General features: G+C 45.7%; 1 protein-coding gene and 1 long non-coding RNA gene across 3 annotated transcripts in view; one reads left to right on the top strand and one right to left on the bottom strand.

Annotated features, from left to right (window-relative positions):
- Positions 1-466: 466 nt before the first annotated feature.
- SDAD1 (SDA1 domain containing 1) lies at positions 467-25,583 on the bottom strand. Of its 2 annotated transcripts, XM_083571287.1 has the most exons (22): positions 25,379-25,583; positions 24,853-24,957; positions 21,935-22,033; positions 20,961-21,071; positions 19,651-19,722; positions 19,451-19,551; positions 19,274-19,331; positions 16,735-16,809; positions 15,033-15,134; positions 14,347-14,416; positions 13,703-13,806; positions 12,613-12,670; positions 11,726-11,784; positions 10,402-10,478; positions 9,835-9,932; positions 9,282-9,358; positions 7,925-8,054; positions 6,403-6,500; positions 5,889-6,079; positions 4,800-4,884; positions 3,678-3,839; positions 467-1,407 (listed from the first exon to the last, which is right to left on the bottom strand). In XM_083571287.1, exons 1-22 carry the CDS (start codon positions 25,466-25,468, stop codon positions 1,357-1,359), a joined length of 2,073 nt encoding a protein of 690 aa, XP_083427413.1. In that variant the 5' UTR covers positions 25,469-25,583; the 3' UTR covers positions 467-1,356. The 2 variants fall into 2 exon arrangements, with proteins under 2 accessions (XP_083427413.1, XP_083427414.1); XM_083571288.1 differs by lacking the exon at positions 21,935-22,033 and having other exon boundaries at positions 25,379-25,560.
- The window catches only part of LOC310742572, a 60,544-nt gene continuing 42,386 nt past the window's right edge, over positions 8,610-26,767 (top strand). Inside the window, exon 1 of the long non-coding RNA XR_014538570.1 lies at positions 8,610-8,874. This is a non-coding gene — a long non-coding RNA (uncharacterized lncRNA). The remainder of the gene's footprint in view (positions 8,875-26,767) is intronic.

The following is a 26,767-nucleotide window of genomic DNA, read 5'->3' on the forward strand; positions in this document are numbered from 1 at the left end:
CTGCAAATCCGGAAGTAAGTGTTCTGGTTTGTGAACTTTTTTTGGAAGCCAAACGTGCTCCATTTTGAGTGTTACGCTTCTATTTTGAGTGCCACGCTTTGGTTTTGAGTGTTACGCTGAGGTCTGTCTGTTTTTGCTATTATTGCTATTATTTTGTGTTTTTGTGGCTTTTTTTGTTTTGTGTTTGTGACTGTGTGGAACCCAGTTCAGCTACTGAATGATACTGTGACTGCAGTACATTATTTATTGCTTTCACTTTATGGATCAGTGGTCTCGTTAAGTAGTAAAGTTCATGTTAAATTGCTGTTTTAGGGATTGTTTTTAAAAGTCTGGAAAAGATTAATCCATTATGCATTACTTTCTACGGTAAAGCACACCTTGGTTTTGGAACACTTTGGTTTTGGAATGGACTTCCAGAACAGATTCTGTACTCAGAATAACATTCTTAACAAGCACCCATGGGAAGGATCTAAAATATATTTTACAGGAATACAGAAGTTACATCCCTCCATCTATGTAAAACATTTACAGATTTGTGCTCAGACACAGATTTATTCCCAAATCAATCCCATTGCTGCCCACAGGGTTTGCTCCTTTGAGCATGTAGGTCTAAGACCCAAATAATTGTTCTTTCATGAATAAGCAGTGCTTCTAGACTATTTTGCAGGTGGAATTAACCAGCATACTGGCGGTTTTAGGTTGCGCAGTTAAAGTGGATTAGGCATCCTTGCTACAACAAGCCCACCCCTAAAACAATCTTTTTCCATACTGCAAAAGTCTGATGAGCAAAAGTGACAATTGCTTGACTCAACTTAGTGTAACCTCTCTGCAAACAAGGCAGAATGAATGCTCAACACGCAAGTCGTCTGGAAGCAGCCATGACTAGTCTTTAATCTGCCACCAGTTAGAAATATATTTTAAGTTATGTTAAGGAAAAACTGTACGTTTTCATTGTTGCATCCAAGGTCGAAACACCTTTCAGGTATTTTACCTGGTTCTCACCACAACCAATGGCCAGGTTTGGATGATCACCTCTTTGCTTACAAAGCTATGAATGAACAGCCCCTTCGCTGCATCCTTCGTGGAAGGAACAACCATGCCAGGAAGCCAGGAATTAACTATAATTAGCTACAGTCCTCTGTTTTGTCTAAACTAGGGAACTGCGGTTCTGAATAAATCAGGATATTAAAGCATGGTTTGAAGTCGGTTTGATATACTGGCTTGCTCCAAAGGTGGTAAACATAATTTAACAGCTCAGGCAAAATGAAGTTAATTGCAGGTACGAGATGTCTTTCTTCATTCAGTACGATTAGTTAACACAGTCGGTTTTATTTCCGGGTCCTGGCATCACGCCAGTTATTTCACCAGCCTTTTCCTCTGCTTCAAGAGTGCCTCTCGTAACGCCAGCTGCAAAATCAGAAAGATAAACATCAGCACGCAATACTTGGGTAATACTCAAACTTCACCACCCAAGCCAGGCATGGGGAACCTTTCTCCATGTGGCACACCTTTCCCGGAATGGGCCCTGCAGGCCAAATTTGGCAGATGGGCAGGGATACCTGCCTGCCAATTGCACAACATCATATTGTCACATGATTAACGGGTGTGGCCCGACCACCTATTAAGTGTGGGGCTTTGCAAGTCTCCAAAGCTTATGTGGGGAATGCAGGGCGACTTCAGAAGGCTGTAAGACAGCCCTGCACTCCTGTTTCAGCCTGAAAAGGCCAGGACTAGCCGCCTGAGAAACAGTTTCTACGCAAATGCAATTCTGGTTCTAAACGCAGCATAAGGGGTCTCTATAGTATAGTGTATTTTAAAATGGGGTTTTAGAGTTTTTATGGGTTTTTGAATGTTCTATGTAGTTTTGTGGTAGTTTTATGTAGTTTTGTGGTAGTTTTATGTAGTTTTTCAATTTCATTGTTCTGCAAGGGACAATGACAATAAAGATATCGTAATCATAATCGAAATGGGAGCAGCACAAGGGCTGCCTTAAAGGACTTCTCAAAAGCACACTTTGCAGCATCAGATGTTCTTCATTTAAAGGAAAAGGGAGGTGCATGCTTCAGACAGTGTTTCTCCTTTAAGATTTCCTGCTTGCTGACTTCAGGGGATTCCCCTGTGCTGACATTCTTTCCTAACAGCAGCTGCTTCTGAAAGGGGCTTCCCCAAAACGTGACTTCGCCAAACGGGAAATCTCTGCCTGATGCCCTGGAAATCCCAGCTTTTCTCATTTCACCATCCACTTCCTTTTCTCGGTTATCTCTATCCAGACACGAGGGACGGAGGCTCGCATTTAGAAATGTGGAAAAGGTGAAAATGAAGTTGGGGGTACGCACAGGTTCTAAGGGGTGCTGAGAACTAGGGAGGCTGACCCATTCATCGCTCCACCTTCACCATGAAAACAGGCACCCCTGCTGCATCTGTGCTCCTTGCAGCCTGTGTTGATAAGACATAGTTCTCCTGTTTTCATGGCAGAAGATTCGAGAAAGCATCACTGCCGTTGCAATTAACTAGAAACCGTTTCCAGCCTTCTCTTAAGGACAAGGTACTCCTCTTACATAGCCATTGCAATGATTGGTTTCCAGTAAATCCCTTGTGGGTGGCGCTGTGGTCTAAACCACTGAGCCTTGGGCTTGCCAATCAAAAGGTTGGCGGTTCGAATCCCTGCGATGGGGTGAGCTCCCGTTGCTCGGTCCCAACTCCTGCCAGCCTAGCAGTTTGAAAGCACGCCAAAAAGTGCAAGTAGATTAATAGGTACCGCCCGGCAGGAAGGTAAACGGCGTTTCCGTGCGCTGCTCTGGTTTCACCAGAAGCGGCTTAGTCCTGCTGGCCACATGGCCAGCTCCCTCGGCCAATAAAGCAAGATGAGTGCCGCAACCCCAGAGTCGTTTGTGACTGGACTTAACTGTCAGGGGTCCCTTTACCTTTTAAAATCCCTTAGCTTGTTTGCAAGAGGTACCACAAAATTAAAAAAAGGGGGGCGGACGACCTCATCTTCCAGACATGCCATTTGGAAACCTGACTTCCACCCCCTGCACAGAATACATTGTGTGAAGCAAGTACAGAAGGGAACTGCACCCTATTCTGACAATGTGTTGCTCCTCTTGGTCCCATCTGAGGGAGGGAAGTAGTTAAGCATCTATCTTTGAACATGGAGGTTTCTCCCTGTGTTCTGGAGCCCTGACTGTGCATGACTCCGGGATCTGGGGATGCTTAAGACAGAGAGGAATATGCTGGTTTCAGGCATCAGCACATGGGCAGGGTTGGGAACAGCCACATATTGTTAGGGTGGAGGTAGTGATGTAGCCCTGCTGCTCCCTTCCACACACTCGGTAGCTCAGTTGGTGGAGCACGAGACTCTTAACCTCAGGGTTGTGGGTTTGAGCCCCACGTTGGGTAAAAGATTCCTGCATTGCAGGGGGTCGGACTAGATGACCCTCAGGGTCCCTTCCAACTCTACAATTCTGTGATTTTTAAGTAAGTCGTGCCCAAAGAGGCCTTTTGCACCCTGTTGAAATATGAAGTTGAACGATTTAACTATATAGCAAAGAAAGCAATTTCACCAATGTGGTAAACTGCCACTCCTAACTGGGGAAATCCTTCCTTTTGGGTCTTTGGCCAGATCTTTTCACAGGTGTGAGAAGCTTTCAAGGGGAGCAAAGCTGCGAGGAACTTGCCTGCTTCTCCCTGAACGAGCGCTTGTTTTTGGACCGGACGTTGTTGCTGTATCGCATCATCATGAAATTCTTCTGCTTCTTCTTCTCTTTGTTGGTGGAGCTGGCAAAAGGGTTCAGCTTAGATTTCTTCTTCACAAATTCTTTCCTGCCCGTCTTGCCAGCCTAAAAGCGAAAGGGGGAGGAAAGAAAAAACCCGCTAAAACTCACACACAAACTGTTCTCTTGCTTGTTTTAAAATATATGAAAAATAACACTTTGTAGCCAATGCATAAAAACAATTCAAGGTTGCTAGAATAGGCATGGCTTTAGGTGGGGGTTAATGTCTGGCAAGGCCACCGTTATGTGACTTCAATGGGAGAACTTGAGAGTGTCTTCCAGTTGCGAAGTGGAAATAGAAATCAGTTAGAAATGGGACTGAGAAGCTAGACATGAGCAACACTGGAAGGATAGACCATTTAATACACCCGTGGACTTCTGTGTGTTTAGGGCTAAGAAGAATTTTATTTTTTTGCAGCCAGGCAGTCCGGAGCTTCTGAAAAAGAGATGTTAAATTTAGCAATCAACACACAGTTATGACACTTGATTAGAGTTGTGTAACACTTCCTCTTTCCCCCAGTTCTGCTGCTTTGCATAATACTGGTCTTGTTCATCATGGGACTGGCATGGACCCTGAAGCCTTACTCTCCCAGCATCTAAAAATCTCATCTTCCTGAACACAAGAAGAGTCTTGCTGCATCAGGCAAAAGCCCACTTAGTCCAGATCTCATAGTTGTTCCTGCGAGATCCTGTCTTCACAGTGGCCAACCACGTGTGAAGCCCTTAAGCAGCGTTGCCTGAGAGCAACAACCTCCATCTCATTTGTGATTCCCAGCAACCGAGTTTTCAAACAGCCATTTTTCTCCAGTAGCTACTTATTGCCTGTGAATTTGTCACGAACCTCTTTTGAAGCCACCCAAATTGGTGGCCATTCCCACCCCCCTGCCATCTATTGGGAGTGAGCTCCAGAGTTCAGCTATAGGCTGTGCGAAGTGCTTTCTGGTGTCTGAAATCTCCCCACGTCCAGCTACGTTGGCTGGCCATCATTTCAAGCATAAACAAAGCCGTTTGGACAGAACGCCTCACCATTGCTGTGGCCAGCCGCGTCTCTTTATCCGACTTGGGTTTCTTGTGAAGATGCTCGATGTCCCTGAGCGAAAGCAGCTCTCCCCTGAAAAGAGCAAATGCAATAATAAGGCCTCATGCGTCAACTATCCACCCCCCCCTTTAGAAGAACAATGACTGGCCCACTGACACTGCACAAACTTTAGGGGCTGGAGCAAATCATAGGAACTTTGTGCACAGGTTCCACACACTGGCTACCAATTAAATCCCGGGCCCAATTCAAAGTGCTGGTTTTGACCTATAAAAGCTCAATGGCTCAGGACCACAATACATCAAGGACCACCTCTTACCATATGAACCGACCCGGACCCTGAAATCATCTTCTGAGGCCCTCCTTCGTGCGCCTCCTCCTCGAGAGGTCCGGAGGGTGGCAACAAGAGAAAGGGCCTTCTTTGCAGTGGCTCCCCGCCTGTGGGATGCTCTCCCCAGGGAAGTTTGCCTGGTGCCTTCATTACACACCTTTAAGCGCCAGGCAAATACGTTCCCTTTTAACCAGGCCTTTGGTTGATCTGATTGATATTCTATGCCCTTTTAAAATGTGGCTCTTTTTTGTGGGTGAGGGGCTATTGGGTTGTTGTTGTTGTTATGTATTTTGTGGTTTTATATCTTGATTTTGGACGCAGGTGGCGCTGTGGGTTAAACCACAGAGCCTAGGACTTGCCGATCAGAGGGTCAGCGGTTCGAAACCCCGTGACGGAGTGAGCTCCCGTTGCTCAGTCCCTGCTCCTGCCAACCTAGCAGTTCAAAAGCACGTCAAAGTGCAAGTAGATAAATAGGTACTGCTCCAGTGGGAAGGTAAACAGTGTTTCCGTGTGCTGCTCTGGTTCGTCAGAAGTGGCTTAGTCATGCTGGCCACATGACCCGGAAGCTGTACGCCGGCTCCCTCGGCCAATAAAGCAAGATGAGCGCCGCAACCCCAGAGTCAGCCACGACTGGACCTAATGGTCAGGGGTCCCTTTACCTTGATTTTATTCTGTGAACCACCCTGAGACCCCCAAGTATAGGGTGGTATATAAATTCAATTAATAATAATAATAATAAATAATTTACCTGGACTCCTCCTCATTCTCTATTTCAATGTTTTTCCTCTTTGCTGCCTTGCCAGGCGCAGACTTCAGTTCCTTGCTAAGCTGGGCCAGGCGGATTTTCTGGAATTCCTCCTGGGTGAGGAGTCTGCTGCTGCTGACAGCCGTCGCCTTGGCCTTCCGCTCTTCCACAGGCATGCTTTCGATTTGTTCTGCCTTTAAAGCAAAAGTGCACACGAAATCTGAGTATGTTGTTTTATTGCTAAGTGACTCCACCCTGTGGCAGTTATGCATTTGTACACCAGGTTCTGCAAGGACTCAGAATTTGGACCGCAGAGGCCCCGCCGTGTCCGTGTTTCCAGGGTACAGGTCTAGCACACTAGCCTCAGCAACACGGGCGTGTGGATTTAAGTTAGTTTCACCGCCAACACTTCCTAGCTTCTTGATGAAATGCTGTTGTGCAAATGCACCCAACAAGCAACTCTGTGCATGGATTTTAAAGATGTTTTTGCTAAAATGCAGCAGCAGCAGCAACTCACTAGCTTTTGCTGTTCCTCGTCGGAGGAATGATGCACGTCAACCCATTCTCCATCCTCGTCATCTTCCTCCTCAGCGGAACTGGCAGTCTCCCAGCCATCTGCAACGGAGGGGAAAAGATGTTGGAAGCTAGATATCACCCAGCCCTAATTGTAAGAGTCACATACAAATGATCACAGCCAAGCACACACATGTATGGTACCCTCCCCATCTATAATAATAATAATAATAATAATTTATTATTTATACACTGCCCATCTGGCTGAGTTTCCCCAGCCACTCTGGGCAGCTTCCAATCGAGTGTTAAAAACAATACAGAATTAAATATTTAAAACTTCCCTAAACAGGGCTGCCTTCAGATGTATTTTAAAGATAACTACTTATTTCCTTCACATCTGGTGGGAGGGCGTTCCACAGGGCGGGCGCCACTACCGAGAAGGCCTTCTGTCCGGTTCCCTGTAACCTCACTTCTCGCAATGAGGGAACCGCCAGAAGGCCCTCGGCGCTGGATCTCAGTGTCCAGGCTGAACAATGGGGGTGGAGACGCTCCTTTAGGTATACAGGACCAAGGCCATTTAGGGCTTTAAAGGTCAGCACCAACACTTTGAATTGTGCTCGGAAACGTACTGGGAGCCAATGCAGATCTCTCAGGACTGGTGTTATGTGGTCTCGGCGGCCGCTCCCAGTCACCAGTCTAGCTGTCGCATTCTGGATTAACTGCAGTTTCCGGGTCACCTTCAAAGGTAGCCCCACGTAGAGCGCATTGAAGTAGTCCAAGCGGGGATAACTAGAGCATGCACCACTCTGGCGAGACAGTCTGCAGGCATGAACTATGTAATACCCCTCTCCCGTCTCTCACCTGCGAGGACCCAGTTATATCCCAGAGAGGCTCTCATGGAGGGTGGAAAGACAGGTATAAAACTACAGTGGTACCTCGGGTTACGTACGCTTCAGGTTACAGACTCTGCTAACCCAGAAATAGTGCTTCAGGTTAAGAACTTTGCTTCAGGTTGAGAACAGAAATTGTGCTCCAGTGGCGCGGCAGCAGCGGGAGGCCCCATTAGCTAAAGTGGTGCTTCAGGTTAAGAACAGTTTCAGGTTAAGAACGGACCTCCGGAACAAATTAAGTACTTAACCCGAGGTACCACTGTACTTCCATCCATCCAGACACTCCCAACCACATAATGCCTTGAACAATACAGCCTCAGTTACCTATTGGCAGCAAATGTAAACATCAGACATAGACAACTAAGCATTTCCGGTTTGCAAATGTACTTGCAGAAGTTCAGGAAAGCTATCCTGAAATGCACCAAGCTGGCTTGCTCTCTCTCTAACACCAACATGGCACCTGCAGGGACCTTTCCTGGCACCCACAGGGTCTCTCTTCTCCCTGCTAAAGTTTGACTTGAAAGAAGCCAGCCAAAATAGGCTGCACGGTGCGTTGTGACACCCGCACCAGTTTGCAAATGTGCCCGCAGGCCCAGAGCAGTGGGCGACCTCCAGAAACGCAAAAGCAAAACTAACCTCCTTCCTGATCCCCATCTCCTCCCTTATTCTCAAGTTCTAGGACTTCAGCTCCTGGGATGTAGTCTTTGGCATCCAACGCGCCGTATTCGTGGATTTTGGCCTCCGACGTGGCTTCTGTTGGTTTACCCTAAGAGCAATCCAAGCGTTCATGTTTTAAAAGGAGCAACACATTCTGGCTACAAACTGCACAGGAATCATTTATTTGAGACAAAATATTGTAATGCACAAGGTGTAGTGACGGTCACAGACTTGGACAGCTTTGTGTGTTCTGTTGAGTGAGGCTCCTGTCAGTACAGGGTTTCCTTTTTAAGTCAGCAGTCTTCTTTCTCACGTCATCTGTCGGTGAATTCCCATGTGGGAATAAACACCTCACCCATTCCAGCTCTGCTTAATTTATTTATTGAAGAATTAACACTACAACTTAAACAGCTACAGTCGTACCTTGGATCCTGAATGCCCTGGAACTCGGACTTTTTGGCCCCCGAACACCGCAAACCCGGAAGTGATTGTTCCGGTTTGTGAACGTTCTTTTGGAACCCGAACGTCCGACGGGGCTTCCGTTTGGCTGCAGGAGCTACCTGCAGCCAATCAGAAGCCGCAATTTGGTTTTGGAAGTCGAACGGACTTCTGGATCGGATTCCGTTTGACTTCCAAGGTATGACTGTACTGGTCTAAGGAAAAATTACCGTATTTTTCGCTCTATAAGACGCACCAGACCACAAGATGCACCTAGTTTTTGGAGGAGGAAAACAAGAAAAAAAATATTCTGAATCTCAGAAGCCAGAACAGCAAGAGGGATCGCTAGGCAGTGAAAGCAGCAATCCCTCTTGCTGTTCTGGCTTCTGGGATAGCTGCGCAGCCTGCATTCGCTCCATAAGACGCACACACATTTCCCCTTACTTTTTAGGAGGGAAAAAGTGAGTCTTATAGAGCAAAAAATACGGTAAGTAAAATTAAGTATGGAGAATCATTCCTCCTCTCTGTTCTTCATTCACCTGGGCACAGTAACAGCCACGCTTCTCTCCTTCAGAGCATGTCTAATAAAGAAGTCGGTCACCAAGGAAACCCTGTTGCTAGGCGCAAAACTATGCAAGGATTATTTCAAATCTATTTTTAGACTAACTCTAATAGCTCCCGTTTTCCAGGGAAAGCTCTCTGCCTTGCACTCCATGAAAGCAGACAGAATTTGCAGGTTGCAGAACAATCCCTTTTCCTAAAATGTCCAAAACAACATACAACCACATCCTACTATTTCATTCAGCCACGAGGAAGTTAATATTCCAGAGATGCACTTTATCAAGTGTTTAACAAACCAGTTATCGCACTAGCATTGAAAACTCAAGGCATGCTTTACCCGGAATTTTTTCTGCAACATCTTTGGATTGAGCGACCGGAACAAATGTATCAACGTTCTTGCCGACATCATTACATCTGCAGAGAAAAATGGGACTGAATCGAAGACGTTCTCAGGGCAGGGTTCAGACCGACTATAAAGCACATTTCTCAATTAAACTAGCTTTTTTCCTGGAAGTCGCTTTCCATTTTTCACGGAAACAAATGAAAAGGGCACCCAAACTCTTGATAAAATAAAAATGAACTAAAATATCATAGGCAAATAAAATATTCACGGAGTCAATGGAATCAAAGAAACCCAGCAATTCTTTGAATAAGCAGCCGGCACATGGGACAGAGCACAGCGTAGACTTAATAGGCTCCTAGTTCTCATGAACCAACAGGGAGAGAAACCCAAATATGTCCTTAAATCAAAGAAGAAGAAGAAGAAGAAGAAGAGTTTGGATTTGATATCCCGCCTTTCACTCCCCTTCAGGAGTCTCAAAGCGGCTAACATTCTCCTTTCCCTTCCTCCCCCACAACAAATACGTTCCCATGTAAAGTAGCAAACTTACTCTTGTTTTTATGGGATCTGTACTGCGCCAGGTCTTGCAGCAAGTCTTCCGTCATGGCCAGAGGGCATCTAGCAGATATCTCTTTAATAGCATTAATCCTGGAAAAATTAAAGACATTTAAAAATATCAAACCATGGTAAAATTATGGTATGCTTGAAAAGTGTGGAAGCAACCAAAAATCTGCTCTAGAAAAAGCTGGAATCTGCAACTTGCATAGGAAAATCCACTTATTTTTCATTGTTTAATCTGCTGAGTAATGGCAAATTGCTATTCAGTGGAAATTGTAGTACAAGATGAAAACTAAGAATCAAAACGAACATTCCTAACAGGAAATAGAAGCACTTCCGCTCAGTCTAACCCAGGGTTTCCCCAACTCGGGTCTCCGGCTCTTTGGGGACTACAATTCCCATCATCCCTGACCACTGGTCCTGCTAGCCAGGGATGATGGGAGTTGTCGTCGAAAAACAGCTGGAGACCCAAGTTTGGGAAACCCTTGCCTAGCCACTTCCCACCCATATTCACGCATATCCAAACTCAGATGTCCCTGAGCTTTAGAGTTTTACTTACCCGACGGTCATCACTTCCGCGGAGTTTTTTTCCGTGACAAAGTTGTTGGCGATTGTCATCAGCACTGACTGGACAATCTGGCGATAAAGGAAGCGAAGAGGTAAGACAGATCCAGATTTGACGACGCTGCTGTTTTAACTGCATCCATCATCACTCATGAACATACACGCAAGAGTACAAATGCACTTTAAAAGCTTAAACAGAGCATCTTCACTTTAGCTCTGGGCCACTTCACACTAGAAAAGTTACTTCCACGCAGGAGACAAAAACAGGTCAAAGGCAACCACCGTCCTTTCCTGTAAATTTGCAAGAAACTCATTTGGCACACCCAGAACCACCTTGAAAAACGAATGATGTTATCGTACACATTGTGTGAGAAGTTAGGGTCAGTAGCAGCGCTGCAGGTGTCTACACAATATTAAAGTACGCACATCCATGGGCAATTGTCACACAAGGCCATTTGCACTTGGAGTATCCAGTTATTTACTGTGTAGAAGGTGTCTTCCAGATAGGGCTGGTTGTGGATGCAAGGTCAAAGCAAAGGGTAACGAGAATGAGCTGCTTTGAAGTTGGCAGGTTTCAGACAAAGCCAATTAACATCATTTAATGTGTCGATATGAATGGAAGTCGTTAAAAGGGATTGTTATTTTGACTGGAGCGTAATCGGAATTTATAAGATTTTGGAACGCAGAAATGAAGTAAATCATCAAACCATCAATTCTAGCGTGCAGGGGGCCACCTAAATTGTATAATTTGGCATCTTAGTGATTGGTATTATTAATTGTTTTATAACTTGGCATTGTTATAATGAGGTTATTTTAACTGAAAACTAATAAAAATGATTATATATAAAAACGACAAAGACAACTGACAAGAGTTTGTCAGACTGGATGAAAATGGCTAGCTGTACAAGCAAAAGCTTGCTAACGTCACGCCGCAGCTACGACGAAGGAGGAAAGAGGTGTGGCAGAGAGGGAAGCATGTGAGCCCAAGGCTCGCTGTGGCTGGATCTTGCCACACTAAACTGTGGCTTGAAGAGATACCCATCTCAACATGGCCACTGAAAGCCTGAAGGCTCAGGAGTTGCTTCCCTTTGCCTTGGAAAGATCCATGTGATTTGGAAAGGGTGTCTGACGAAGACCTGGGAGACCCCAGTTCAAATGCTAACTCAGTCACGAAGTTTGACTTGAGCTAGTTACTGTCTCTCTCAGGATGACCTGCCTCACAGGCTTGGTGTGAGGAGAAAGTAGAGAGGGGGAGAACGACACACACTCCCTTGAGCTTCTTGGAGAGGCAAAATGTAATAAATAAATGAACTACACACCTCAGGCGGGACAAGTTGATGGGAGGACTGTGCAGCAAAGAGGAGAATCTTGGTAACTTCTAGAAGGAAAAAAAGAGGAAAAGACTGTTGTAGAGATGCGGAAAATACAGATACATTTTCAAACTGGGGTAGCCTCCAAAACGGAGGGGATATTAGGAGCAAAGGAAGCTGCCTACACAAAGCCAAGGTTATTATGACCATCTCAGTAAAGGTAAAGGGATCCCTGACCATTAGGTCCAGTCGCGGACAACTCTGGGGTTGCAGCGCTCATCTCGCTTTATTGTCCGAGGGAGCCGGTGTACAGCTTCCGGGTCATGTGGCCAGCATGACTAAGCCGCTTCTGGCAAACCAGAGCAGCACACAGAAACGCCGTTTACCTTCCCGCCGGAGCAGTACCTATTTATCTACTTGTGCTTTGATGTGCTTTCGAACTGCATAGTACTGTCTACAATAGACAGTATTCGTCTGACATGGTGCAAGACAGAATCTTGCCATTGCTGTAGATGGTAAAGGTAAAAGACCCCTGGATGGTTAAGTCCAGTCAAAGGCGACTATGGGGTTGTGGTGCTCATCTCGATTTCTGGCCGAGGGAGCCGGTGTTTGTTCACAGACAGCTTTCTGGGTCATGTGGCCAGCGGGACTAAACTGCTTCTGGTGCAATGGGACACCGTGACAGAAACCAGAGCACACGGAAACGCTGTTTACCTTCCCGCTGGAGCGGTACCTATTTATCTACTTGCACTGGCGTGCTTTCAAACTGCTAGGTTGGCAGGAGCTGGGACAGAACAACAAGAGCTCACTCCGTTGTGGGGATTCGAACCGCTGACCTTCTGATCAGCAAGCCCAAGAGGCTCAGAGACCACAGTGCCACCTGTGTGACCACTTACCTCTCTGGTGTGGCTGCAGGAATCGTTGCAGGAAAGGGTAGTAGTTGAAGAGGAAAAGCTGGGGAGACACAGAGCACCCACAAGATGTCAAATGGGCACCTTCATTTCTCACCCCGGGTGAACTACTAAATCCCCAGATCTCTGGGGAACGGAGGGTGTGCCATTGGAAGAGGGACTTGGGGCAAAGCCAGCAGCTACAATGGCATCAGTAGATTTCAAGAATGTTGGAGCTACAGCACCAGCCCAGCCCAGCAAAGGGAAGATAAATGGTGCAAAAAGCAATCTTTGGTTGCTCAACACAGTGTAATGGCGTCCTTAGATTGCAAGTACGCAATACAGGTAAAGCACTTTGATGCCACTTTAAGTAGCCATGGCTTCCCTCAAGGAATTCTGGGAGTTGTAGTTTGTGAAGGGTGCTGGGAGTTGTTAGGAGGCCACCTATTCCCCCCTCAAAGAGTTACAATTCCCAGATGCAGCTCAGGGTGCGGGTGGCGGGGAGAGGGACCGAATCTGGTTTTTCTAAGAAAGAACTACTCTTTATCAAAGGCAAGACAGCCAGCAGGGCCACTGACATCAGTTGTAACTTTAAGAACTTGTCCGTGAGCCTGCTGTTTTCCTCCTCCCTCCCATTCCTTTTTTCCTCACGTGCCATGCCTTCAATGACATCTTTTTGGATAAAGAATGGGGTTATAAATGCTCAAAAAGCGTTATTCATAATCACATCATGACAGCAATCGTAACATTTTCATATGTGAATATTCATAAATGAAAACACACACACACTTTTAAGAAATGTGGTTGTATATACAGAGAATGCCTGATATTTTATGTATCCATATAACAAAATTTACACACCACTTGACTCTACCAAAAAGCTTTAAGCTTTTAGAACATCAAAGCTGTTCAGAACATGAAAATGATCAGTGAAAAAGATTTTTATAAAGATATTAAAATATTGTAGAAGATTAAAATCATTTTAGTACTCTTAACAGCTCCCTTATCTTGAAGAAGTGTGTACCCCCGTCCCAAATATCTGACAGCTTTTCTACATGTGCTGAAAACTGTATTAAGCCTACAGATTTCTTCCTACCTCATGGATTCCAACGAGCCTAGAAATCAGATCCATAAGCATCATTTTCACTTCAAACCTCTCCTTTGAAGTTTCCAGCTGCTTCAAAAGTTTCTCTGAGAAGTCTAAAGAAAGTAAAAAAGGAACCAAGGAAGAAGGGAGGGGGGTAGAGTTAGAGGAGAAGAAGAAAACTCAGAAAAGAATCCTTAAGTCACTAGCATCCTGTGGTTATCACTGCAGGGCTTTTTAAGTGAGTGGTTGTCTCAGATCTCCATCCTCCGCTAATCTAAAAATGTACGGCCACTGGCTGTGAGGACCGACCACAAAATCAACAGGACTTTTGGCAATTCAGGGGCTCCTCTTCCCTACACAGCTTCCATCCATGCTTCTCTGAGGTTAAAAAACTTGTACAATAGGGGCATTTTTGCTGAGGAGTTACAGGGAAATTCTGTTCCCCCTTGGGGGCAGTTCTGTCACGGTGCAGGAGTCAGGGTATACATTGGTTTTAGCTGGAATAACAATGTCTTCCAGGTCAAGTGTCCCACTGACCCAATGGTAGAGCCGTATTCCGCCACACCCAGCACCTAAAACCCTTTAAGTTCTCATATTTTCCTATTCTGCTCTAATGTCATCCTCCGCAAAGAGCGCATCTGTCAAGAACTTGCCTTGTGGGTCGTGGATTAAGTGAATCGCTGAGAAGTTGAACACCTCTGGCTTCCGCTTCTTCTTGTGTTTCTGTGTGACGGGGGGAAACAGGAGAGAGCCACGTTCAGCAGGAAATGAGAACTTAAAAGTAAAGGTACCCCTGACTGTTAGGTCCAGTTGCGGACGACTCTGGGGTTGTGGCACTCATCTCGCTCTATAGGCTGAGGGAGCCGGTGTTTGTCCGCAGACAACTTCTGGGTCATGTGGCCAGCATGACTAAGTCACTTCTGGCAAACCAGAGCAGCACACGGAAACGCCGTTTACCTTCCCGCCGGAGTGGTACCTATTTATCTACTTGCACTTTGACGTGCTTTCGAACTGCTATGTTGGCAGGAGCTGAGACCAAACAATGGGAGCTCACCGGCAACCTTCTGATCGTAAATAACTATACGACTTTTAGAAGACACCTGAAGGCAGACCTGTATAGGGACGTTTTTAATGTTCAATGTTTCGTTATGCTTTTATATTTGTTGGAATCCGCCCAGAGTGGCTGGGGCAACCAGTCAGATGGGCGGGTTACAAATAATAAAATTTTAATCGTTACCTATCTAATGAGCTTCAAAGCTGAGTGGGGATTTGAGCCCAGGTCACTCTGGCAAACTTCCAAGCACTGACCTGCTGGACCGCTCTGCCTCTCGCTGCTCACCTTTAAGACTTGCATCGCTTTCTCCAGCTTCTTCTTGTTCTTGGTGGTCTTCCTTCCTGTGGAGTATCGCACCATTAAGTCCCTTGCTGTGGGGCCATCGTCCTTGGGAAGGAATATCAGAGATGGAAGAGTGGTTTGACTCTCAAAACAATGCCTTGCACTGGGGAACGCATGTAGTCATATCCTGCTGAACTGTAAAGTAATTCTGTCTGTCATCCGGAATAATAATAATAATAATAATTTTATTTAAATAAATAATAATAATAATTTTATTTTTTTATTTTAATTTTAATAATAATAATAATAATAATAATAATAATAATAATAATAAATTTTATTTATATCCCGCCCTCCCCAGCCGAAGCTGGGCTCAGAGTGGCTAACAACAGTAAAAGTAACACAGTTTACATAAAATCGCAATCTATTAGTTGAAATACATTCTAAAATCAATTCAGAATCAAATCAATTCAGAATCAAATTAATGGCAACCATTGGGCTAGAGTTCTATGAGGAGGGGGTCAGACTGTGCCTTGGCCAAAGGCCTGGTGGAACAGCTCTGTCTTGCAGGCCCTGTGGAAAGATGTCAAGTCCCGCAGGGTCTCTTGTGACTGAGCGTTCCACCAGATCGGGGCCACAGCTGAAAAAGCCCTGGCTTTGGTTGAGGCTAGCCTAAGCTCCCTGTGGCCCGGGACATCCAAGATGTTTTTGTTTGAAAACCGTAAGGTCCTCCATGGGACATACCAGGAGAGGCGGTCCCGTAAGTACGAGGGTCCTAGGCCGTATAGGGCTTTAAAGGTTAAAACCATTCCATCAGGCTGCCTCAGTGGAAGAGATGGGGAGCAAGGCTCACTCCATCAAGCTCAGCTGAAAAAGCAGCTCCATCAGGCACCTCCCGCCCCAGAGCTGTTTATATGCCAGCTCATCATTTTAAGAACTACTACTTAAGAATTGGTGCCTGAATTTGCTCCCGGCCCCTCTGCCCTCTCTGTCCCTTTGCCCTTGCATGCTGTGTTTCTAGTTTTTTGTTTTGATTATAAGCCTGCAAGCAGGGACTGTCTTGCTTTTAATTGAATGTAAGCCGCTCTAGGGGGCTTTTCAGCACAGGGCACAAACAAAATGAAATAATTTTGTGCACCTTTCTTCCATCATGGAGTCCTTAACTTGCACAGCAGTGCAACATCAAAGTCAATTGAATTTAAATTATACAAAACACCCATAATCATTCATAATCAGAATTCATTGCCCTGAAGAGTTCACTGCCCTTTCTACATTTGAACATATAGATTATAAGCATCCATATCTTTTAGACATATCCTACACATTTAAGTTAGGATCACTAGAATATTGTTATTGTTAACGTCAGCAGAATTTTTTTTTACTCCTTTAATCGTTGCAAGAATATAATAATAATAATAATAATAATTTAATATAGCATATGGAGGGTTTCAGTCAGGAAGAAAAGTCTGGATTTAAAAAAAAAAAACACTAGCCCCCTCCATATAATGTCAGAAAGAAAAACCTTCTCCTTAATTCCTGGGTCCCCTGCCCCCAGAATTATTTTGTTTTTTAAACAGAGAAGCAATCGGAAAATGAGTTCTGAAAGAATACTGTCCAGGCATTTATACCTGTGGCACATTCCTGGCATCACATTTACCTCCTCCATGAGGAACTAGCACAAAGTCATCGCCCCAGATGCACTAACCTCTGATTCTGAATCACTGTCTCTTTTCTCATCTTCATCCTTTCCAAGGAAAAATTTCAAGCCAGCAACTAGTATCTGAATAGCCGCGAGATGCGTGGATCGGGGAGAGAAGCGCACAAGAAGGAGAAAATTATTTTTACAGCCAGCTTCTGGCACGTGAGCCTGGGTGGAGACTAGGCTCATTCTTGGAGCACTAAACTGGGTCTGGGGACCAAACACAGTTCTCCAAGTCTCTCTAACTGAACTTGGGATACAACTCAGGCCATGCCCTTTACTCTCCCTGGTTCACACCGTCATTGAATGTCGTTGCCTGGATGGGATGTGTACTTGAATTCTGATAAGGCCTCTTGCCTAAATAAGAGCAGGATGTACAGTGGTACCTCAGGAAGTTTTAAGGACACGCCTGAAGACTAATTCACTCAACAAACAGGGTGTGCTGTATAAGTGATGAGAGAATAATTGCTGAGGAGACTTTTGTTTGGGTGTAGGGTGGGGCGAGATAAAGCAAGGTCATACAAAGCTAATATCAATGAGAAGAGTATATAAAGTACATTTTCAAGTTTACAAACTTAGGTTCAAGTTCAGATACAGTGGTACCTCGGGTTAAGTACTTAATTCGTTCCGGAGGTCCGTACTTAACCTGAAACTGTTCTTAACCTGAAGCACCACTTTAGCTAATGGGGCCTCCCGCTGCCCCCGGAGCATGATTTCTGTTCTCATCCTGAAGCAAAGTTCTTAACCTGAAGCACTATTTCTGGGTTAGCAGAGTCTGTAACCTGAAGTGTATGTAACCTGAAGCGTATGTAACCCGAGGTACCACTGCAGTTTTATACCTGCCTTTCCACCCTCCATGAGAGCCTCTCTGGGATATAACTGGGTCCTCGCAGGTGAGAGATGGGAGAGGGGTATTACACAGTTGATGCCTGCAGACTGTCTCACCAGAGTGGTGCATGCTCTAGTTATCTCTTGCTTGGACTACTGCAATGCGCTCTACATGGGGCTACCTTTGAAGGTGAGCTGGAAACTGCAGTTAATTCAGAATGCGGCAGCTTGACTGGTGACTGGGGGTGGCTGCCGGGACCACATAACACCGGTCCTGAGAGTTCTGCATTGGCTCCCAGTACGTTTCCGAGCACAATTCAAAGTGTTGGTGCTGACCTTTAAAGCCCAAAACGGCCTCGGCCCAGTATACCTGAAGGAGCTTGGCTTGTGCCATAGCCGCGCGCAACCCCTCCTGCAGGGAGAGGCTGCACGGGGCTATGGCACAAGCCAAGCAGGGAGGGAGAGGTTGCGCAGGACTAAAGAGGAAGCCAAAACAGCAAGCGGAATCCATCCTGTAATGGATACAACCTGTAATATATATGTAATGTGTATAGAAACCAACCTACTGTACAAAGGTAAATTTAGTACTCATTGCTCCATCTGCTTTGGCCTGGCCACAACTGGCATGTGGGTCCCAGGTGGCTGCCCAGAAGGAAACGGGGTCCGTGGGCTGAAGAAGGTTCCCTGCCCTCAGTTTATACAACCCTATGCCTAGAAAGGTGCCACAAAAATCTGCTGCTGGTTTTGCTGCAACAGACTAATAATTATTTACTGTAACTTATTTATTATACGCCACTTAAAGCCAGAATAAGCCCTAAGGGGTTTAACCATGTTGTGGAATTCGTTACACTCAAGCCTCGGTTTTCTAACATCTCGACTGCCGAAAGTCTCAGAAGCTGAATGCCGAAAACCCGGAAGTGAATGCTTCCATTTTCGAACGCGCCTCAGAAGTGGAACGGCTTCCAAGTTGCATTTCTCAATTTTCTCCACTGAACTGGCTGACAGCCCTTTGTGTTGAATGGTTTCTTTAAATTTTGGGTTTCATTATTGTTTCACAAAATGTGTATGTCTTTAAGGGCCAGAGCAAATAACATGACCTAGTTTTACAGCTATGAAGCAGGATAGCAGATGTTAAATTATGTTAATTAAGCTGTTGGGTATAGTATGTAAAGAGCAGCATGTAGCTCTCTCAGTACCCTGGTGGATGGGTCATAGTTATTGATATAATGTAATTTAGTGTAAAAGGAGTTTTTGTTTTTGTTACTAAAACCTAGCAAAAGTTACTTTTGCGTTTCTTGAATTCATGGTCTCTCCAGCACGCCTTCTGCAGCGCAACTAATCTGCAAAATAACCAACACTTTGATCCTTGGTTTTCGAACGTTTCGGAAGTCGAACCGACTTCCGGAACAGATTACATTAGAAAACCGAGGTTCCACTGCAGGCTTCCTCAACCTCGGCCCTCCAGATGTTTTTTGCCTACAACTCCCATGATCCCTAGCTGGCAGGACCAATGGTCAGGGATGATGGGGATTGTAGTCCTAAAACATCTGGAGGGCCAAGGTTGAGGAAGCCTGTTCCGCTGTATCAGTTGTGGAATAAACTGTAAATTAAAATGCACTGTAACTAAAACGCATGATAAAACAATCCCATTAAAACACAATATGGCTACCCTGCTAGAATTTGTACAAAACAAAATAAAGCTAAAATAGTTTCTTACCTTTGTGACTTTGGAAAAGCAGGCTGTGGTGATGACATTCACGGTCTTGGCATCATTCCTGGAGAAATAAATAAAGTGTTCACACTCTGGAATAAGGAACAATGGCAACTTGGACACATCACGTTTTATCTTCTCTTGCAGTTCCTCACAGGATTATTTCCCATGTCAGCCACTTACCAGATGTTCCTCCTGTATAGCTCTATCATCACATCCAGCGAGATCTTGGCTGCTGTTGGATTGCTGTCTTGCAGCATAGTGTACATAAAGTTCTGAAGGGTCTGGGGAGAGAGAGAGGGGGAAAAAAGAGGGGGAAAGGTTTCACAAGAAAGAATTCTTTCCCGCACAAACCGGAATTCGAAGCAGAAGCCACAACCTACCGTGTTCAGCTTGTTGTTTTTGTGTTTTGCGTTGATGTTCTTGATATCCGTCACAATGTGGGTGTACAGCGTCTGCCAAAAACAAGAATGTTCAGCAACAGCGGGAACAAAGTGCTGGAAATACCCAGAGCTCTTTCAAAGAAAATAATCTACAGCAGAGAGAGATGGGCAAGTATGTGTGGCGGGTCGACTAGGCTCCACTGACCTTTGTGGCAGAGCTGTGATTTTAACCCAGGGCTCTGCCCAGGACTCTGGCCACTGCTGGCCACAGGTTGCTCTTGCAAAGACCTGCCCAGTAGCAGCCTCTAGCCCAGGATGGGGAACCCTTTTCACTCAGAGAGCCGCATTCCTTCGTTGGCAACCTTCTGGGGGTTGCGTGCCAGTGGTGAGTGAGCACAAGTTAGAAGAGCAATGGATGAGACTTTTATCTGCGTAGCATAGGCTACATTCCAGCCACACAAAAAGGAGAGGTTTGCATATTGAAGAGGGATCTTCACTGTTCAAGGTCCCATTTCAATCAAGCCAAAGCACTCAAGAAGGACACAGAGCAGGGTGAGTTAGGGATGTGGCCTGGGAGAGTCCCGAGGGCCAGGTAGAGAGATTTGGAGGTTCTCATTTGGCCCCCAGGTTCCCCTCCTCTACTCTAGCTCTTCTGTCCAGAGTAGTGTAGTGGTTAAGAGCAGTAGACTCGTAATCTGGTGAACCGGGTTCGTGTCTCCGCTCCTCCACATGCAGCTGCTGGGTGACCTTGGGCTAGTCACACTTCTTTGAAGTCTCTCAGCCCCACTCACCTCACAGAGTGTTTGTTGTGGGGGAGGAAGGGAAAGGAGATTGTTAGCCGCTTTGAGACTCCTTTGGGTAGTGATAAAGCGGGATAGCAAATCCAAACTTTTCTTCTTCTTCTGTCCATCCTTCCTATCTCTCCAGCTATGGTTTCTGCTTCCCCTTCTAGAGTAATTCTCTTAGCAAGGACTGGCAGTGGACCCTCATCAGCCTTTGTGATTTGTTTGTGTTGGAACACTTCCATCAAACCCTCCTGGAGGATAAGCGATAAGGGGGGGGGGGGGACAGGGATGCTCTGCAGACTGCAGTTATCCCCCACCTCAAATCCCATATATAAGGGTAAATGCAACAAACATGCCCCTGGCTAATGGGAGGAATGACAATTCACAGCAGGGAATTCACCCTCTTAAGAAGGGGTCCCAAGTCATGTAGGCAAGGTACAAGTGCGCCTACAGTCCATTATTTTAAAACTGCATATTATGAACAAACAAGAAAAGACCGACAGGGACAGTAACTTTGCTACTCACTTTTCGTAAAAATTTATCGTGGCAACGGAGGAGCTCAAAGAAAAGTTCCAGCAAGCTTGTGGGGTTGATAAGGTTCTTGTTTCTCAGCAGGATTAGAGCTTTGCAAAATGTCTGCAAATAAGGAAAGAAGTTACCGGTTACCAGTTATCAGGATTTTTTATTTTTTTTATACGCCACAAAAACTGCTTTTATGATAAACGTACAAACATGGAGTCTGGTGCTCAACAATTCAGCAGTCTGAGTTTATCATCTTTCAATTTATTTTTAAAGGAAGTTTCTAGTCCTTATGTTCATAGTGATAAGCTTGAAAATGCGTGTGTGACAAGTTCTCACATGCCTGCTCAACAGGACTGCTAGTAATCATTGAGCAGAACTTGAACACTCTCCATATGTCTTTGCTTGTCCGCTAGGAATTGCAATATGATGCAAAATCTACATGTATTGCAAATGAAATTCGTATACTCTGTTCAACTCACAAAACTGGCCATTTCTGGGAGCTGAGCTTTCACACAGTTGAGAATGACTACTGGCAATCCTTAACCAGGTTTTAACAAAAATGTTATATTGACAAATGTGCAGATATTTTTGATTCAGTGATTTCTTTGTAGAGGTTTCCTTAAGGGAAGCTACAACATAGTAAGAACAATAATAAAACATACCGACATTGCCATTTCTCCCAGCTTCTAAACCCCAATGTATCAAGTCTCCCTTTTCAACTGAACCCACATACACATGACCTTCAGTTGAACACCCCCCCCATGTGCACTGGCATGGATTCTATGAGTTTGGAGCAAAATGCAAATTTTGTCACGCAGATGTAGAGAAAAAATATGGAGAAAGAATTGAAATGCATTGTACCACTGCAACCCCTTGGTACTGGAAAAGAAGAACTTCTTCCCAAATTGCAGGTGTCATGCCCTACAGAATTCCCTGCCCCAGATGAGGAAATATTAGTATTTTAACATCAGAGTCACCATTCGAAGATCTGCATCCAAGACTGTGTGATTGTAGGAGAGCAGTTCCTTCAGCTGCTGTGGAAAGTCTGCCAAGTACTCAGGATAGCAGTGGCCAACCTGTACAGAAAGAAGAGAAGAATGACATAAAGTGGAAAGCCTGTATGTCTCACTTCAGATACTGTTGGACTCCCAACAGGGGTGCCATGTTTCCATCAGAATTGTGGGTGCACTATGTGCAGGTGTACGCATGTGACGTCACACTTCCGCATTGCAACGGCCCCACTTCCCCCTCCTCTCCGCAGTCAGTGAGGCACCATTTTCCACGAGGAAGGACTCAGAGGCAGAGAGACCCCTACCCACTGGAAAAGGGTGCCTCGCTGGCTGGGTACAGAGGGCAGAGCTGAATTCTCTCTTGGACGCAGCACCACTGCCGCCTTTTCTCATTGACTTTGTAGGTGCCTGGTCCCACAGTTATATTATACATTGGTACCTTGGTTCTCAAACTTAATCTGTTCCGGAAGTCTGTTCCATAACCAAAGCACTCCAAAACCAAGGCACGCTTTCCCATAGAAAGTAATGCAAAATGGATGAATCCATTCCAGATTTTTAATAACAATCCCCAAAACAGCAATTTAACATGAATTTTGCTATCTAACGAGACCATTGATCCATAAAATGAAAGCAATAAACATTGTACTGCAGTCACAAAATCAATCAGTAGCTGAACTGGGTTCCACACAGTCTCACACACACAAGACAGAGCCACAAAAACGCAAAATAAAATGCAAAAACAGACAGACCTCAGCGTAACACTCCAAACGGAAGGGTGGCTTTCAAATCGGAAGCGTAACACTCAAATCGGAAGTGTAACACTCAAAACAGAGCATGTTTGACTTCCGAAAAAGGTTCGCAAACTGGAACACTTACTTCCGGGTTTGCAGTGTTTGGGTTCCAAGTTGTTTGAGAGCCAAGGCGTTTGAGAACCAAGGTAAAGATAAAGGGACCCCTGACCATTAGGTCCAGTCGTGACCGACTCTGGGGTTGCAGCACTCATCTCGCTTTACTGGCCGAAGGAGCCAGCGTACAGCTTCCGGGTCATGTGGCCAGCATGACTAAGCCGCTTCTGGTGAACCAGAGCAGCGCACGGAAACACTGTTTACCTTCTCGCCGGAGCGGTACCTATTTATCTACTTGCACTTTCGAACTGCTAGGTTGGCAGGAGCAGGGACTGAGCAACGGGAGCTCACCCCATCGCAGGGATTCGAACCGCCAACCTTCTCATTGGCAAGTCCTAGGCTCTGTGGTTTAACCCACAGCGCCATCTGCGTCCCAAGGTACCACTGTATTATAAACTCCAGCCCCCTGGAGTTGGCTCCTATGGACTCCAACTCCCATTAGTCCAAGTCAGCACGGCCAATGGTCAGGGGTGATGGGAGCCAAACGTTGTTGAACAACTGGAGGGCCACAGGACCTCCTCAAGGTACACGTAAAGAAGAAAGCAATCCATAAAAAGCAATGCTGATGACGCAACAGATCTCAGAGGAAGAATGGAGAGCCTTTGATCAACAGGATGTTGGATATATTCTCTGACAACTGGGCATGCTGGCTAGGGCTGATGGGAGCTGAGAATTCCACAGCATCTGGTCTCCTATTCCTGCCTTAGATTCATCATATCTGTTAGCACTCTTCCTCCGAGGAGTTTGTGGCAATGCATCTTTCATTTACCCTCATGATAACCTTCTGAGTGAATTAGGTCAACCATCCAGAGGGTGGCAATACAAGAACAGGGCCTTTTCTGCAGTGGCTCCCCATTTGTGGAATGCTGTCTCCAGGGAGGTTAGGCTGGTGCCTTTAGGCTAGGGTTACCAGATGGGGACAGTCCCCAGAACTGCAAATCTGTCCCCAGGAAAATGTGGCAGCAGCAGCCTCAGCAGCCCGGAGCCAGCCTGGTAGTGCAGTTGGCTCTGCATGCGGCTCGCTACCACTGCCACTGCCAAGGGGGAACCAGGGAAGTCCAGCGGTACAGATCTCCTGCCCCCTTCTCCCTTTGACAGATGGGGGAGGCTCGGAGTCGCATGCGGGTGGCCGTTGCCCAGGAGGGGTGCAAGGCGCACAGTTTCTCTGCCAGGCAAGGTGCAAAGCCCTTCTTTTGCACCCTGTGAAACATAAATGCTCTGAGTTTTTAAGAAACTGGGAAACGGCCACCCGCCCACAACTCCCAAGCCTCCCCCCATCAGTCAAAACAAAGTGGGAAGGGGGCAGGAGATTGGGGGAGGTCGGGGGTCACGGGTGGGCGGCGTGCCGTTGCCCAGTTTTTTAAAAACTCAGAGCATTTATATTTCACGGGGTGCAAAAGAAGGACTTTGCACCTTTATACAATATGCATGTGTGCTTGCATCCCACTACTGACTCCCTGTTGCTTCTCAGCTTCCCCCCCCAAAAAGGGTCTCCGGATTCATTGAAAAAAATCTGGTAACCATACTTTAGGTGCCGGGCTCCACTTCCACCAGGCCTTGGGCTAATTTTCATCCTATGCCCTTTTAAACATGTTTGTAGGAGAGCGGGGGGGGGGGGGGTATTGGTTTGTTTTCTTCTTTTTATGGTTTATGGGTTTTGTGTTTTTTATCTTGTACTTTTATGTTGCGAACTGCCCTGTGATGTACGGATGAAGGGCGGCATACAAATTTTATAAATAAATATAAAATAATTAAATCAGAGCAAGGTCAAGCAATAAGCTTATTACAGACAAAGGAACATCAAAGCGATTGCTCTCTCTCTTTATTTTAGAGCAAACACAACATCAGTAAATAAGGTCTTCGCTAGCAGTTCCATTTCCTCCTGTCCGTAATAGTGGTTAAGGCTGCAAGGGAACTGAGAGCAACCTACACTAATCCAAGCAGAGCTCCCCATTCCACACATAGATTCTGCCATTTTACCTGTGCCAAGAACATCACTAGTTCAGCCAAATCTTTACTGGGTTTTGCTGGCTGCAGTTTGAATATCTCCACATTGGACTGGTAATGGCGATACTGCTGAAGAAACTGAAACACAGACAAAAAGGCGTTACTTCCCTCGCAGCTTATTTCACGTAAATGCTTTAAGCACCTGCATTTGAGATGTTTTGTTTTTTAAAGACCTCAAAGCACGTACCCAAAATGGTAAAAACAATTTGGTATTGGCATCCGTCTGTCTAGGGAGCCTATAGAGTGCGCCTCCGGGGATGATGTCAATAAAATCGAGAAAAGCTCTCAACCCTTACTTTAAAAACATGCAAAAGTTAAATTCCTAAAACAGATCAAAATCGCCGCAGCTTTCTATGCACCTGGGTTTGCTCGTCTAAACAATAATGCTTTTTTTTAAGCCAGCGCCGCAAAGAGCACAGGGAAGGCGCCTGCCTGTTCTCAAGAGGCAAGGAGTTCCAAAGGCGCAGGAAATGGGAATTATGCGACCCCTGGGCCTCACCTCCTCGGTGTACGAAGGCGGGTCCCGCTTGATCAGGTTCTGCAGCTGAGGCAGGTTAACGGGCAGCTTGTTGTTGTTGCGGCCGGCCATGGCTGCGGAGCGACGCGGACTCCGCCGGCTGCTGCCTCCAACCTTACCGGAAGAGCCGCGTGCGACGACCACTGGGCGCCGCCATCTTGGATCACGTGGCTACGGCCGCTGCGGAGGCTCAAAAAACCTCCGAGCTCGACCGCTTATTGGAGAAGCAAGGATGGAGGCGGCGCCAGACGTTCTGTGCTGCAAAACTCTTTTGGTCTATTGGCTTTCAATCATTGCCTCCTTTTCTTTAGCTTACGGTTCTTTACTGCTTTCTTTCGTACGTTGCTGGCTGCTAAATCTTATTGCTAGAATCTAGAGTTGTGAGGGAACCCCAGAAACCATCTAGTCCAGCCCCCTGCAGTGCAGGAATCTCGACTTCAGCACTCATGACAGCGGACCATCCAACCTCTGCTTAAAAACCTCCAGCGAGGGGAGAGCCCACCACCTCCCGAAGGAGCCCACTTATAATATTGTTTTGACACCTGTAGACATTTTTTCTGTCTTGTTTTACAATTTAATGAAGATTATTTTTAAAAGAAGCTATCAGCATGAGTCAGACCAAACTACGGGAGGCAGTGGAAGACAGGAGTGCCTGGCGTGCTCTGGTCCAGGGGGTCACGAAGAGTCGGACACGACTAAACAACAACAACAACAACAAATTTTTAAAAGAAGTAGTAGTTCTGGAACACTCTTCGCATTTAAAGCGTGATTAAATAAATGCTGAGGGGAAGTGTGTGTGTGCCTGTTGCTGACGCTTTCAGGGCTACTACGTAAGGCTCCCCCCGGGAATTTGCCACTTTCTTAAAAAAACAAAACAAATGAAATAAAATAAAATGGAAAATACAGGGGGAAGTGTGGAAAGTACTGGTCTGGTTTATTTGTTTATTTTTACATTTATATCCACCTCAACAAGCTCAAGGTGGCGAGAACAAGTTTCTCCTGCCGCCCTGTTTTTGTACCAGTTTTTGTCTTGAATACAAAGCTTTGTAATAGGTACTAGTAACATAAGCAGACACACGAGGTGTCATCATCAACCCCCTCAATATTCCTTAGCAGGGGACTCAGGAACATTGTCTGATTTACTCCAGACCGACGCCAAACTTTTGCAATAGTTTCAAACCCTTCTGCACCGCAAAACCCGCTCCCAAAATGAGGAATTGATACCTGGGTTTGAACTTAATGGCACTGCAGTTAACAGCACTCAAAATCCCACATTGTCAACCCCAAAATTTGAGATCCCCTCCAAACTGGTGCCAAAGTAAATGAAGCTAATATTCAGCTTCATTCAATGTCCCCAAGTCTGAGTATTAT

Source organism: Podarcis filfolensis (genome assembly GCF_964270895.1).
Source record: "Podarcis filfolensis genome assembly, chromosome: 9".
In the NCBI taxonomy this organism is placed as follows: Eukaryota; Metazoa; Chordata; class Lepidosauria; order Squamata; family Lacertidae; genus Podarcis; species Podarcis filfolensis.

What these genes read in the sequence shown, in the direction of transcription:
- SDAD1 (XM_083571287.1), bottom strand. Translation starts at nt 25,468, where the DNA reads ATGGCCGGCCGCAACAACAACAAGCTGCCCGTTAACCTGCCTCAGCTG. An exon ending in GGCTCGTTGGAATCCATGAG is followed by an intron (nt 12,671 to 13,702) that starts GTAGGAAGAAAT and finishes GTGTCTCCCCAG; the next exon opens with CTTTTCCTCTTCAACTACTA. An exon ending in ACGAGGAACAGCAAAAGCTA is followed by an intron (nt 6,080 to 6,402) that starts GTGAGTTGCTGC and finishes TTTGCTTTAAAG; the next exon opens with GCAGAACAAATCGAAAGCAT.